This window comes from Bos indicus, chromosome 6, assembly GCF_029378745.1.
Source record: "Bos indicus isolate NIAB-ARS_2022 breed Sahiwal x Tharparkar chromosome 6, NIAB-ARS_B.indTharparkar_mat_pri_1.0, whole genome shotgun sequence".
Lineage (NCBI taxonomy): Eukaryota > Metazoa > Chordata > Mammalia > Artiodactyla > Bovidae > Bos > Bos indicus.
The window spans coordinates 94,279,132-94,294,484 of record NC_091765.1 but is presented as its reverse complement, the minus strand read 5'-3'; the positions used below and the strand labels follow the sequence as shown (position 1 = coordinate 94,294,484).

Sequence of the window (15,353 nt, the reverse complement as noted above, 5' to 3'; positions counted from 1 at the left end):
GCTCTCTCTTATATGAATTTTTCTAAATGGCTGTGATGAAGTCACATATGTAACTTGCCTGAGTGAGAAATAAACAAAACAGAACCAAAGAACATGGTCAACAATTACCTTGAATACATTAAACAAAATCTTTACCTTCTGGTAAAGCGTGATTTCTTCTACTGCACTTCCTTTCTCTAAGATTAAACTCAGTTTTTCCACTATAATGTAAGCATACACACAAATTCATTTATGCCAAAGTGGGATCCTATTCCATCCTTGTATTTTCAACAGTGTTAACTAGGCAATCACTTTGAAAATATTATTACAAGTATTCTTAAATGGTGAATAATAACAATATTTAAATTCTGGATTGAAATCAAAGAAGGAATAAGAAGAAAAGAATAGGTAATTTGTTACAAGTTGTGACAAACAGAAAATCACTAATACTTTTAAAATGCAGCTACAAGAGAGCATGTATCAACTAGGAAAATGGGATTTTTAAGCAAAAGCTAAGTATAAAAATGTCTTTAAAAGTATTTCAAGTATATAAAAGTGGAGACAGTTTCATGCATGAAAACAGTATCCAATGATAAAGGTAGAAAGAAAGAGTTAATATTCTACTACGCAAATCAGCATTTTTAGGTGTCAGCAAAAGGCAGATATTAAATAACCCAGTGGAAAAAACATTAGGAAAACTAGGATAGCTAGAGGCTAAAATAATTTTCTGTTCTATTTTCTGTAACTAACATCTGATTTCGACTTCGACTTTATAATAAGGGTTTTTGCCTTTGTTACTACTGTTGTTCTTGTGTGTTCTTTTTAATGATAGTGATGATGTTCCATATGTAACTTGCCTGAGTGGGAAATGAAAGGAACAGAACCAAAAGGATCCTCTGGAGGATGGTTATATGGAGCAGAAAGTGGCTCTACATTCTTATCTGAGGCTGCTCTTTCCTCGAGCCTGTCTGCAAAAATAAGATGAACAAAACAAAAAATAAAATAAAAACAAAATGATCTTTAAATTTTAAAAAAAGTGGCACACAGTACAAATAAAAGTGAAAATTAAGCAAAGCAACAGCTTTCTTGAAAAATATGAGATTCAAAGTTCATTTGTTTAAGTATCAGGGGGTAGTCCTGAGTTTAAATACGTATCTGTTTCTACAAAGGCAAGTTTAACAAAATAATCACAGTGCTAGATTTCACTAAATATAATTAACCTAACAAATAACTTAGGTTGACTTATTTAAACAACAGTTATCTTTTAACTTGTAACATATTAGGTCTGAAGTTAAACCCCAATTATTAAACAAAGACATATTTGGCAAACTTTCTCTAAAAATACACACAGAAAAAAAACAGTCATTTATTCATAAAAGAGATAAATCATATTTTTCAATAGCAATAAAATATAATTCACTGTATGTTAATTTGTGTTACTGTTCATTTCTCATATTACTTGGTTAAACCATCCTCATACATACAAATATATAGACATTTCTCTACTAAATTAAAAGACTTAACAGAATTCATTTTTTCCATTCAATAAATAGCTGAGCATCTAGTATGTGCCAGGCACTGTTCTAGAGCATGGGCATACAACAGCAAACAAAAAGAAGACTCCTGCCCTCATGGAGGTTACATGCTAGCATGGAAGAACGACTAATAAGAAAGAAACACGAGGAATACCGACTTAAAAACAAAGTGAGAGAGAAATATGTAGAGCACGATAAAAGGAAATAAGGGAGCAGGCACAGGTTGCAGTAATAAATAGAGTGAATGGAGTGATGCCAACAGGTGCCTGGTGAGAAAAGATTCCCAGGAGGTGGAAGTGGATTCCTGGGAAAGAACAGACAGGCAGAGAAAGTGCCAGAGCAGAGGCTCAAAGGTAGAAGCAGGTCTGGTATGTGTGAAGATTTAGTGTATCCTGATTCCCTAGTAGTGATTATTTTTCCCTGCCCTTAAACTCTGCACAACCCAGGCACTTTATCAGTTGACAACTTCTGGATTTCTGTAAAATGTCTCTTTATCCTCTGATTCCTGATAATCAGATCCACTCTACCCTTACAGATATTTTAAGCATTCCCAGGACTATTCTTTTCATGTTTGAGGAATTCTGTGGGTAAACTGGCTTCTTCCCAGGCCAGGTGGCTCAACAGTAAAGAATCTGCCTGCCAATGCAGGAGAAGCAGGAGACATGGATTCGATCCCTGGGTCGGGAAGATCCCCTGGAGAAGCAAACAGCAATCCACTCTGGTATTCTTGCCTGGAAAATTCCATGGACAGAGGAACCTGGTGGGCTACAGTCCATGGAGTTGCAGAGTCAGCCAGGACTAATCGTCCGCACACATGCGCACACACACACACAATGGGTAAACTATGCTGATTTCATGTGAGTTCTAAGGGATGGCAGGAGGGGAGGGGAAATCCAGATCGAATTAGACTTCTCTAAAAAGACTATTAACTGCAGAGTGAGGTAAAAAGCCCCAAGTTAAAGCAGCAATCTCTTAGGACAGTGCTTCTCAAATTTAATGTGCATTCTAAACACCTAGGGAGTTGTTAAAATGCAGATCAGACTGGGTGGTTCTGCAATGGATCTTGAGATTCTCAATTCAACAGGCTCCCAGATGCCAGGACACTGCTGGTCCAGAGAGTGCAGGTTTGAGAAGACAAGGCCCTAAAGTCTAAGGTATTTTGAAAATACTTAATTATTGCTATGGACAACTGACCCTTGGAACACCTTTATGATATAATTATCAGTTTTATGGCTAAAACTAAGTATATTAATATACACATGAAACTTCAGGTTGTTTAAATTTTTACTTAAAATTTTGAATGAAACACTAATATTTTAAGGCAACAAACCTGACAACTGATTTATGTACAAATAAAACTTTCAAAACTCAAGAGGTTATTTTCAAATCCAATATAGAAATAGAAAGCAATGAAAATTCAATTTAGATGTTCTTTTTCAAAATAGTCATTGTATCCTTAATTCAGGAAATCAGTAACAAATGCTGTTTGTACTATGAAAAAAATATAAAGGCTACCATGTAGGAGTAATATTTTTTTATATATGGGGTCCCCACAATTTAAAATATGAAGATAATGTTCTGTACAAAGTTCATGTATCCAATTATTTCAAAACAGGAAGCAGAATAAACTCACTATCAAGTGAATCATGTTCTCATTGTTCCACAAAATAGGATAAATTTTTCCAAGAAGGATTTTTTTTTTTTAATCATTTAGATTTCTGAAGTTCTCATGATAATCTGAATCCCAGGGCACAACTATGTATAAATAAAAACTAATGAAATGGTATGTAGAGTTACTTTTCAAATACAGTCACCCCTAAAATGTATTTAAGCTCCATTTTCAAAGAACTTTTGTTTTCTTTTTCTGAATTGTTTTCTTTTCATTAGAGTAAAACTTAAGCTTGATTTGTAACTTACCTCTTCCTGCCTTCCCAAAATATTTGTGCTGAATGAAGACAGCATTTTTTCAAGAATTTTAATAGATACAGATGGCAAAAATAGACAATTTTAAAATTTTAGAATCAAATTATATTCCATAATATCATCAGAAAAATGAATATACTCTAAAAAGTTAATTCAACAGCTTATATGGATGGATAATGGCTTGAATAGCCAAAAGGTTAAAGAATAACATTTAAAAGTAGAGTCATCATCTGATACTTTGACACCATTCTAATATGCCTGAAAAGTTCTGTTATTCTGCCCTAAAAGAACAGCAATAGGTCTGAATCAGGTTAAAATGGTGAGAGGTAATGTTTTACCACAAACTAACTTTATATACTGATACTAATATCTACTTCATACTGTGGCTTCAGTCAGAGAAAAAAAACGCACATTCAGTAGAATACGCAAAGGAGCCACAGACTTTAGTTTTTTCGACTCTTCCTTTTAGTTCTTTTGATGCAATTTTAAACAGAAATAAACAATAAATCCATAAACAAGAAAATATATCAAGTATTACTTGTAATTAATGTGTAGAGCTATACGACTATTCAAAGGCAAGTTAAATTTTCCCAAAGCAAACACCCATATTCTAATTAGTGCTTAATGTATTAAAGATTATGACAATTAGATTTCTAAAGTTAACATATGAATCTGAATGTTTTGATACAAAAGACCATGAAAAATACAAGTTTAAATTTTAAAAAAATATTGAGACTAGCTTTATTAATAATGCTTAATTTCAATGTAATATTTTGGTCTTAAATAGGAACAGGTTAAAAATCCCAAACCATAAATACTGTTATACTGAAAGCAAAAGCAAGAAGATTTTGACTCATATTTTATGTTAACTCCCTTGGCCAGGTGGATTCCACTGTTTTCTTAAAAATGATTAAAAAACGGGTTTTTAAATTACCAATTATGAATATCTTAGAATTGTAACATCTCAAAATTTTAGAATTACTGCCTGCAAAATACAAGTAGAGTATTTCCTAGACAGTACATCTTTTTTCTTTTTTTTTAAAATAAATAACCACATACTATTTTAAAAATAAAACTTCAAATGGCAATGTTTTATTCTGAACAATCATTATATGGGCAATGCCAGTATTTTTAAGGTCCAAACATAAAAGTATTCAGTTTCTCACTGGAAAGCTTTCATAAGCCAAATATAAAAAATCTTTAAAAAGACTTTGAAAATTTGTTGATAAATATCTGTGCTGATAAAAAAGATAAATTTGGCATTTCATATTCATTGGTAATTTATTTCTTCAATTTGGAAAATGTTGATAGAGACAGAGGAACCAACCAGTAATGACCAACAATCATTTTCCACTACACCATTAGTGTATTGAAACTCAAGGTTCTAGAAGAGATCCATCTGTGTAATTTAAATCTTATCAAGTAGATCAAATCTTAGATACCTTATTGCTTGTGAGTGAAAGGAGTGCTAACGATGACTCAGCTTTACAATTAAGTCAAATGCGGGAGGAAATCTTTCTAAACTATATTCTATACATTACTGATTTCTTCATAAACTTTATTAAAGACATTTCACTTTTTTTGAAGCCCATTACTGTGCCTATCAATTATTAGAAGCTTCCCTGGTGGCTCAGTTGGTAAAAAATCTGTCTGCAATGCAGAAGACCTAGGTTAGATCCCTGGGCTGGGAAGATCCCCTGGAGAAGGGAACGGCAACACACTCCAATATTCTTGCCTGGAGTAGTCAATCTCTTTCCATGCTGTCATAAATCACTTCTGCTGTTGACATGTTTGCCCACAAAACCCCTTCCATTTGTTTTTTTAATTGCCAGCTGAGAAACCTGACAGCTTAGATATAATTTTTAAATGATTTTTATAGAAAAAATAACCTCAGAAATAAGACCCCAAAGACTTACACAGAAGGTAAAAAAAGTGGAAGTGGCATTTATGGAGTGCAGACTATTGAACCTTCTTGACAACCCTATGAGATAAGCATCATTATAACCAGTTTAGAAATGAGCAAGTGAACAGCAGTTAAGTAACTTTACAGAGTTACACCTAGTTAAATGGCACGGCCAGGTATCAGAATTCATGCTTTCTGCTGCTATGTGCTAACTTAAGTAAATCATCCTTGTGACAATGAGTTCAATAGCTCAGGAACCATCTAGGCGGTTTTCCAAATGGCTGAGTTGTTTCCAAGTCTGACCTTTAGATAAAGTTCCTCCTGCACTTTCATTTGGAACCTAATATCTTTTCATAACTAATACTGCAGTGAACTCTCTCTTTGGCATACACATGTATACAAATACAAACACAAATTACACATGTGAGCAGACCTTTAAGTTTGAAAGCAAATATTTAGCTGGTTAAGAGTTTTACAAGCTAAATCCAATTTTTATGAAGTATATACCTGTATGCCATTCCTGCCTGTGCAAAGTAACTAACACGTGGTGTTATCATCAATTCTAGGGAGCTTAGAATAACATTTTTATGAGGTATAGAATAATGTGAATACTTTACCCATTCCATAAACTGATTGATGTTTTTAAAACAGTGTGGACAGGAGTTTTCACCCAAAGAGTAGAAAATACTGATTTAGCAAACCTTTATTACTATCCTGCTTAGAATACATTAAAATGAATACTTTAATTTTATCTTTTGCTTTAAAAATAATCCTATAAATTACAATGATTGGTTACCCCCTATATCTCCCTACCATCTCTCTAAAGGAAAGAGATACTTTTCTTTTTTAAAAACCCTGCTTTTTAGCCAACTCAACATAAATTGTAGGAAAAATGCCAAACAAAAAATGTTGTGGTTTAAAAATAATTTTTTTAATGAAAAAATGTAAATTGGTTTTACCAAAGTTAACAAACCTTTATTAAAGGCTCAGAACTCATTTTTATATCTGTATTTAATCAATTTAATTTTTCATAATCATATAACCAATAAGTAAAATACAAATTTAAATTCCAAACAACTATTCTTACATGAATTCAGGGCATTTATAAACTTTAACATAAAATATATATCAATTTGAAACAAAGTACTTCACCTAATAAATGTTCTCATAAGGCCAGCTACCGAAAACAAAATAGAAACTAGGAACTGTAACTAATGACCTTTTCACATGCAAAATGGGGAAAAACACTTGGCACAGGCACTCATGCGCACACACACACCCAAGACTCAGAGAACTGATCATTAAAATTTCAGGAGCGAGTTTTCACTACTGTTTCGCAAGCTCCTCAAAACACTCCACATATCTCTTTTCCAAAAAATAATTTCTAAAATATGTACGGTGAAGTTTGACAAATGTATTAGGTAGTTTAATAAAAGGCAATGACTGCAAGTAAAAACATTGAGATATCTGATATAAGATGGAAAAGAATTTATTTCACTTTTGCCATACCAGGATAACAAAGCAGCCCTTTTATGTCACCACTCATTCAAAGGGCATTACAAAACATTAACATAATGTAGTAGCCCATGTTTTCTTTCAGGCACTTTCAAAGGGCATCTCAGACCCACAAAATCTTCTAATGAGTGTGCAAGAAAACAGAGCTGCAAAATGATTAGTAAGGCAAGATACTAATGTCTCCCTTTTTATTTGAACATTAACTTTCCATTTTTTGGAGGTTTCTGAATTAACATTCAAAGATATACAGTATTTAAGTGTTAGGAATCAACATATTATCAGTAATCTTAGGTTTAATAGCTACCATCAAGCAACTGATTTCTAGTGCACACAAGATAGTATGATAGTATATGTAAAAGAAGATGGCCTGAATTTTGCCCTCAAATGCGCAAAAAGAATTTTCTCTTTACCATCCCAAAACAGTCTTTGGCCTTGCTGAATAATTACAGAGCTGTTATTTTACTGTGAAGCAAAATAAGCCTTCAAGTGTCCCTTACTTGATCTGAGAAGGTCAAATTCTCTGTCCAACAGTTCCTCTTCTGTTAACTTGGAGAAATTGTCCTCTCCAAAAGGATTCCACCCTGACATATCAGGTGGGTTACTGATGTTCTTCTGATTTGTCATATTTGCAACTGCCTCTTTACCAGCAATTGACCTAGAGTAAAAATTAAAAGACGAAAAAAAATTATAACTGAAAACTTTTAAGTGTCCTGGTTCATACTTTATAAATACTTGATAAAGCAAATCATTTTATTATGATGGAGGTGGTAGATAAGGACATGCATTGGGAGAGGGACCACATGGGATTTGAATCACCTCCATAAAGGTCACTAGCTGTTCACCCTTGGGCAAGTTCCTTGACCTCTGTAGGTCTCAACTTCCTCATCTGTGAAACAGAAGAAGCAGTATCTACCTCATAGGGTTACTGAGAAGATTAAATGATTTAATACATGTAAAGCAAAGAGAACATAAATAAGTAAGCCTTCAGTAAATATTAACTATTATTATCAGAGTGAATAAACCTTAAAGTGAAAATCAGCTGCCATAACAAACAGTACCACTCTAAAATCACTCCTTAATAAAGTGATTTTATGCCCTGGTTGTGCTGAGACACCACAATAGCTTTGCTTTTGACAATAATTTTCCTTTTCCTTTTCTTAGCCTTAAATGCTGCTGGATGTTGCTAAGCCTTATCTGCAGATAGCAGTTAGCAGAATTAACAGATGAAAATGGAAAGGAGGACAGAGACGCACAGGGACCAGAGGAGAGGACTAGTAAGAGAAAAGGGGGAACTCGAAAAAAAGATGGGCTCCAAATTCAGGAGCCACTTGAATTGATGAAATGACTCCAACTCCATGATAACACCCATTCCCACAATGATTTCCTTTGTATTCAGTGGAAAAATACTTGCCTATTGGCACTATAAGAGGAGTCCATCATGGGTCCAACCTGAGCTGGAAGTGACGAAGAGTAGGACACTAAGGCTGGGGAGAACTCTTGAGGGGAGGTGAGATACTCTGGTGATGCCTGTGGTTGAGACTGCGGATGCTGAGCGAGCATCTGCTGCTGCAAGAAAGCCTGCTGGTACTGCTGCATCTGAAACAAAACATGCCATCATACAAAACAACGCCCAAGGGCACTAAGCACCATCAGCAGTGCACCTATTTACTTCAGTGCCCCTATTTACTTCACTCCTTCCTTTTAACACTGGCAACAAATCAGAAACTGGAAAATCAACTTTTATCTGAAGGAGCAGCTTCTGCAGAACACTACAACAAGGTAAAATAAATCTATTTAAGAAGCTGTTTAACTGGACTTATTGTAGTGATCATTCTGTAATATAGACACACAACAAATTATTACATTATCTACCTGAAACTAACATAATCTTATGTCAATTATACCTCAATTTTTAAGAAACTGGAAAGTTAGGCTCACCTAGCAGGATTCAAAAATTCTCCTTTAAATAGTTTAAGAAAAAAACAATACAGTAGTTTAAAGTCACTTGGTATGGTGGTTGCTATAAAAAAAGGTCAAACTATTTCTCTGAAGCAAATGTAATTTTCCTTTGGGCTTCCTTCCTTACTTTTTTTTATTCAACAGACATTTGTCAAATGAAAGAAACATATGACAAGATATCCTGGGTGAGCAGTCATCTCCTTATACTATGAGATAAGAGAAAAATACTATCAGTCAATTATGATCTGCCAAATCCAGGTTCAACCCAATGTAAAACTGCTTGAGCATACATAACTGGCTTTGATAAAATATACGTTCATTAATTAACTTGAGTTAATTCTGAATTATTAAATTCTAGAAAATACTATTCACACTGTGAATCCCAACACTGGAGTGTATACTCCAAAAGCAACCTCTGAAAGTTATGTAACACTTACCATTGCAGGATATTGTGATGCAGAAGGTTGTGGCTGATACACCGAATGCACTAACAACTGCTGCTGAAGCATCTGTTGCTGCTGCACTGCATGCTGATACTGCAATTTGAAAAACAAATTCAGTAATATTACTCATGCCACTTTTGTCCCATAGCCTTTTATTCTGAAGTATTGATCCTACCGTAACAATGACTTGGGTATTCAATAGTCAAACACTAATGTGAAATACCTATAATCAGTAAGTGACTGGAACTTACATCTGCTTATTGGAACTGGTTTCAAAATTATCAATGCAACATAATAGATTCAACTAAAAGCAACTTCCAGCACAGTTTAAGGATGTCTGGAAGAAACCTAAACCCATTTACTAGTTGATGAAGACCCCTGAAGTGATTTGTCTGCAGGAATTATAACGGTAAATTCCCACTCTCCTCTGTCTCCCCTTCAATGATATCTTCTGGCCATCCAATGGCACCCCTATTTAACTCCTCTTCACTCTGGGTCTATCAGTCAAGAGCAGACCACAAGTACACCCATAAGAAGTGTTATGCATACAATTGGCTCAAAAATAGTTCAGGAAATGATAGAAAGATGATAACAACAGCCATTAATTTAAAATAGCTTAGTGACACTAGAAATCTGCAGGTTCTGATGAGGCAAAGGACAAAACAGAAGTCAAGGTCATTTTTTTCTATGTCCCTTCTAAATGCTGACCCCCATACACCTACACACATACATAACACACACATAACCCAACACAGGCAAAAAAAGAAAAATATAAAAATAAGAACAAGAACCCAAGACAATGCTACCTCTGAAAGCCTAATACCACCTTTTCAACAACATTATTAGTCTATATATATATATATATATATATATATATATATATATGAACTCAAAAGATACTGCTCATCATAAACTGCAGTACTTTTTTGTGGTGCCAAATGACTGGGTGAACATTCTTTGCTTCGTAAAGCCAAAATGCAGCCTATTTCCACAGAGCATTCTGAAGTATCTCACAGAATGCAAATAAAATGCATTTTCTTTAATAAGCAGGAAACTGAGCAAACTGTTTATTTCAGTCCACCGTTTAACGCACCCATGATACAAAAGGGAATTCACTGCTTTTTACAATTGGCAAGAATCTCACAGCTATATAAGCTATATATACAAAAGATACAGATACTTCTGCATCTCAAGTAACAGAATCACCTGCTGCATATAAGCATCCTGAAGAAGCTGCTGCTGCTGGTGAGGATGGCGGTGCTGCAGATGAAGCTGCTGCAGTCTCCAGTCTCCCTGCTGTAGCTGCTGAAGGACTCGATGCTGCTGTGGAGGCTGCTGAGTGGGCCCCTGACCCAGTAAAATCTCAGGGCCATTTCCAGGTTTCAGTGGTCCTAAAAGAGGTTTTCAAAAACTTATATGAATATAATCATGATTTCAAGGGGGTAGGATGGATAGGAAAATTGGAACTGAAATACATACACTATCACGTATAAAACAGATAACTAATGAGAAGCTACTGTATAGCACAGGGCACTCTGCTCAATGTTCTGTGCTGACCTAAATGAGAAGGACGGCAAAAAAGGGCCGATGTATGTATAGGTAGAGCTGATTCACCTCGTTGCATAGCAGAAACTAATACAACACTGCAAAGCAAATATACTCCATTTCATGGAGTAAAAATGAAAAATACTCATGATTTCAATAAAATGGTTGGATTTCAAAACACTCATTTCAGTAGTCATTAACCAAGGCATTATATCCTTATTTTATAGAAACTTCCATATGAATGTAGTCTAAATAGATTATTTACTATAGCAAAAGAATTCATGAAAGTTAATTTGGACAGTTACAACTCATGAACAAGTCGCTATCTTAGAAACACGTCATTTTCCACTCTCTCTCCATGGACACACCAGCCAGGCCAGTTTGAAACGTTCCACATTTCTCAACTGTATGATGAGTCTGAGTCTGCATCCTGAGTCTGCGTGTTTGCTGACAGGATTCTCTAACCAAAATGCCAGTTTCCACACACTGCAACTGTTGTTATCCTTTAAAATTATCTCAAATCTCTCCTCCTTGTTCTTTCATCTAAAGCTTCCACTTGGTTTTATAACATTTATTTCCGCACTGCACACATTAACTGTTTACATGGCTATTTCCTAACTAGTACCCCTGAGAGATGGGGTGAAGTCTTATTATTTATTTTAGCGCCCCAAAGAACTTTTTAAATAACAGATATTCAAAATTAAATGCTACTGTAGAAAAATCTACTAACAGTGGCTCCTAAATAGGCATTTATTTATAAGCTTTATAAACCGTACCACAGGAAAACCCTACAAATAAACTTCGGAAATAACCTAAAGAGGATGAAATACACAACTTCAAAAGAGGAAATGACGATAATTTCTATATTCTCTTCCAACAAGTTACTGTAAATTCATATGTGACTATTCAATCCTAAGGGGGAAAAGGAGGGAGCATGCAAGGAGAAAGAGAACTCTTTCTCATCAATGTTAATGTCCTCAAACCTCCATAGGCCTTAAATACAGCATCTCTATGAAGATAGTTTTATGACTATTTCTAACTCTTCTAAAGAAAAGTTATGACCAACCTAGATAGCATATTAAAAAGCAGAGACATTACTTTGTCAACAAAGTTCCGTCTAGTCAAGGCTATGGTTTTTCCAGTGGTCATGTATGGATGTGAGAGTTGGACTGTGAAGAAAGCTGAGCACTGAAGAATTGATGCTTTTGAACTGTGGTGTTGGAGAAGACTCCTGAGAGTCCCTTGGACTGCAAGGAGATCCAAGCAGTCCATCCTAAAGGAGATCAGTCCTGGCTGTTCATTGGAAGGACTGATGTTGCAGCTGAAACTCCAATACTTTGGTCACCTGATGCAAAGAGCTGACTCATTAGAAAAGACCCTGATGCTGGGAAAGATTGAAGGCAGGAGGATAAGGGGATGACAGAGGATGAGATGGTTGGACAGCATCACCAACTCAATGGACATGGGTTTGGGTGGACTCTAGGAGTTGGTGACGGACAGGGAGGCCTGGTGTGCTGCAGTTCATGGGGTCGCAAAGAGTCAGACACGACTGAGCGACTGAACTGAAATGAACTGAACTCTTCCAATTATAAGAAAATGCATGTTTCTTTTAATTATTCTTGAAAATGTTTATAAAATACAAGGAACCTGTATGCACCTTTGGCCACGTGATGCAAAGAGCCGACTCATTAGAAAAGACCCTGATGCTGGGAAAGACTGAAGGCAGGAGGAGGGGACGACAGAGGACAAGATGGTTGGGTGGCATCACCGACTCGATGGACATGGGTTTGAGCAAGCTCTGGGAGACGGTGAAGGACGGGGAAGCCTGCCATGCTGCAGTCCATGGGGTCACAAGGAGTCAGACATGACTGAAAAATGACTCTTAAAATTATAAGAATATGCATGTTCCTTTTAAATTATTCTTAAAAGTGTTTATAAAAATACAAGGAAGCTCTATGCACTATGCATACAGATTTATGCATAGCTCTCCAAAGTTTATTGTTGTTACTGAATCTCTAAGTCATGTCCCACTCTTCTGTGACCCCATGGACTATAGTTGGCCAGGATCCTCCGTCCATGGGATTTCCCAAGCAAGAATACTGGAGTGGGTTGCCATTTCTTTCTCCAGGGGATCTTCCCAATCCTGGAATCAAACCCAGGTCTCCTGTATTGGCAGGCAGATTCTCTACCACTGAGCCACCTGGGAGGCCCCCGCAAAGCATACTAAGTTTATAAAAAATCAAGCTGTAGAGAAGTGTATCAAGTATGAATGCATTTGTATTTAACCCAACATGAATTTTTTACATCTGTGTTGACACATGCAAAAACACAAAAAGGACTGGGAGGAGGTACACCAAACTGTTGCTAGTCTACTCCAGGAAGAAAAAGAATGGAGATATCTACAGTTTTCTGAATATTACTTCTTTGTATGAATTTTTTTTTAATTTTATTCATGTGTTACTTTTATGTAAGATTTAATGGGAAAAGAAATCTTAAGAGATGTATACATATGGGGGAAGGGGTTTTTTTTCCCCAACTTAAACTGGAAGCATGTAAGAAGAAGTACTGCCCCTGACATGGGGAGACAAGCCTGACACCCCTGCATGGAAGATTCTCCTGATAAATGTGAACAGTTTTACAGAACAGCAGCATCAGACAAGGCTATCCTGTGACAGTGATGGATCATGACAAGCCCACTCCATAATCATGTCTCAACACTGGCAAAATCAGGAACACTGTCCAAATCACAAAAATGACCAAACTTCTCTCAATCCTGGTCAATGTGACTGAATGCTGCTTCATTTCCAAATGAGGCTTTTCCATCTCTCCTTCTACATAATGATATTATATCCCTACCTCCCCCAAATTACCAAAAACAAGCCCAACCCCTTTCATAAGTCTTTTCAGATACCTTCTTACTGAGATACTCCCACAGATTTCCAGGGTATCTGAGTAATAAAATTTATTCAAATATAAGTGTGTTCCTAGTGGTCTCTGGCTGAAGGGCTGAAATAAATGATAAGTAGCATCCCCAACCCAGAAAGGTATAAAAAGGGAAATTAACATTGAATGCTTACTATGAAACAGAATTTTCCAAGATACAATACACCTTGTTATTTACTCTTTAAAACAGAATAGCTGTTTTCCCATTTTACAGAAGAGACAACAGTGAAGCTAAGAAATGGTAAAACGGGAATGAGACATAAAGACTTCGTATTTCCCTATTTTCCCTTTTCAATAGAATACTCCTCCGTCGGGTATACCTGATCACCACAGGCATATGTGACATCAGATAATATACTGTCTTCTTGAGCATATATTTTACTTAATAGTAGTAATAATAGTTAATAGTGAACATTTCTGAAGGACATATTACATGGCAAGCATTACAATGAGCAGTCATTTAATCTTCACAGCAATCCTATATTTTCATAATACATGTTACTAAAAAGCAGAAGATACAGGACTGAAATTCAGGTTCACGAGACTCCACACGTGGGTTTTTAAGCACTGTGTGTGAGTGCTCAGTTGTTTAGTCATGCTCGACTCTGCAACCTCATGGACTGCAGCCTTTCAGGCTCCTCTGTCCATGGAATTTTCCAGGCAAGGATACTACACTGGGTTGCCATTTCCTACTCCAGCAGATCTTCCCAACCCAGGGACTGAATCCACATCTTCTGCATCTCCTGCACTGGCAAGCAGATTCTTTACCACTGCACCACCGAGGAAGCCCGTTAAGAATATCCTAATTTAAAACATACTGGTTGAAAACAATTTTACACAAATGCTTTGTAAGGCTAGAGTTTCAAATTCTTCCTTTCCAATATAACACAGGAACTTTAGTATCAACTTCAAACCCTACTAGTTGATGATGACTCTAGGGATGAGCAAGTTGTAAGCTTTTTGTACCATACTTTTATACTGCCAGTAACTTAACATTGCTGAGAACATTAGGAAAATAACTAACAGAGTTTATTACACATTAGTAGCTTTATGTTTTTTAAAGTACTATGTAATATACCTGCTTCACAATAAGTCTGCCAATAATTTACACTGCTAAGTAACCAAGCCATAAAAGGTTTATGTAAACCAACTATAAAGGGGACGAGGATGGCAAGGCTGTATTACCTTTTGGTCTGTGATTACCGAATTCACCGGGAGCAGGGACTTTAACAGGTGTTGCTGAACTTTGAATGGTCAGCACACTGGGAGTGGCAGTAGTAGAATTGGCCTTTGGTCTCTGCCTTGGTGCAATTGAGGTTTCTGTTGGTCCAATGGTGTCTGTTATTCTACAACAGAAGAGGACATGTCATTCCAAATACTGGGATTATTTCTAACTTACTATTTGTTCTATGAAGCATCTATTTCAGCAGGTGCATATTTATTATTATTGATGATCATGTTAGTCCTCTTGGCTTCTTCCTAAGTCTCATTATCAAGTATTAAATGTTAATAAAGATAAGGAAGTAAATGAAATAAAATGAACCAACTTCCTCAAACCAGATTGCTTCCACTCATAGTCTGCCACTGAAGCTGGCAGGAAAAAAAGAC

General features: G+C 35.9%; 1 protein-coding gene across 5 annotated transcripts in view; it reads right to left on the bottom strand.

The window, feature by feature from the left end:
• Window positions 1-15,353, bottom strand: part of BMP2K (BMP2 inducible kinase) — a 117,009-nt gene that overhangs the window by 19,078 nt on the left and 82,578 nt on the right. For 4 of the 5 annotated variants that reach the window (XR_011567244.1, XM_070791643.1, XM_019962992.2 and 1 more), the window contains 6 exons: window positions 14,931-15,091; window positions 10,464-10,648; window positions 9,252-9,350; window positions 8,267-8,451; window positions 7,353-7,510; window positions 837-947 (listed from right to left, as the gene is read on the bottom strand). Coding sequence is in view for 4 of the 5 variants with exons in the window: in XM_070791643.1 (XP_070647744.1) it covers window positions 837-947; window positions 7,353-7,510; window positions 8,267-8,451; window positions 9,252-9,350; window positions 10,464-10,648; window positions 14,931-15,091 (899 nt within the window). In the remaining variant the exon portion in view is untranslated. The remainder of the gene's footprint in view (window positions 1-836; window positions 948-7,352; window positions 7,511-8,266; window positions 8,452-9,251; window positions 9,351-10,463; window positions 10,649-14,930; window positions 15,092-15,353) is intronic. The other variant, XM_070791645.1, reaches the window with a different exon arrangement.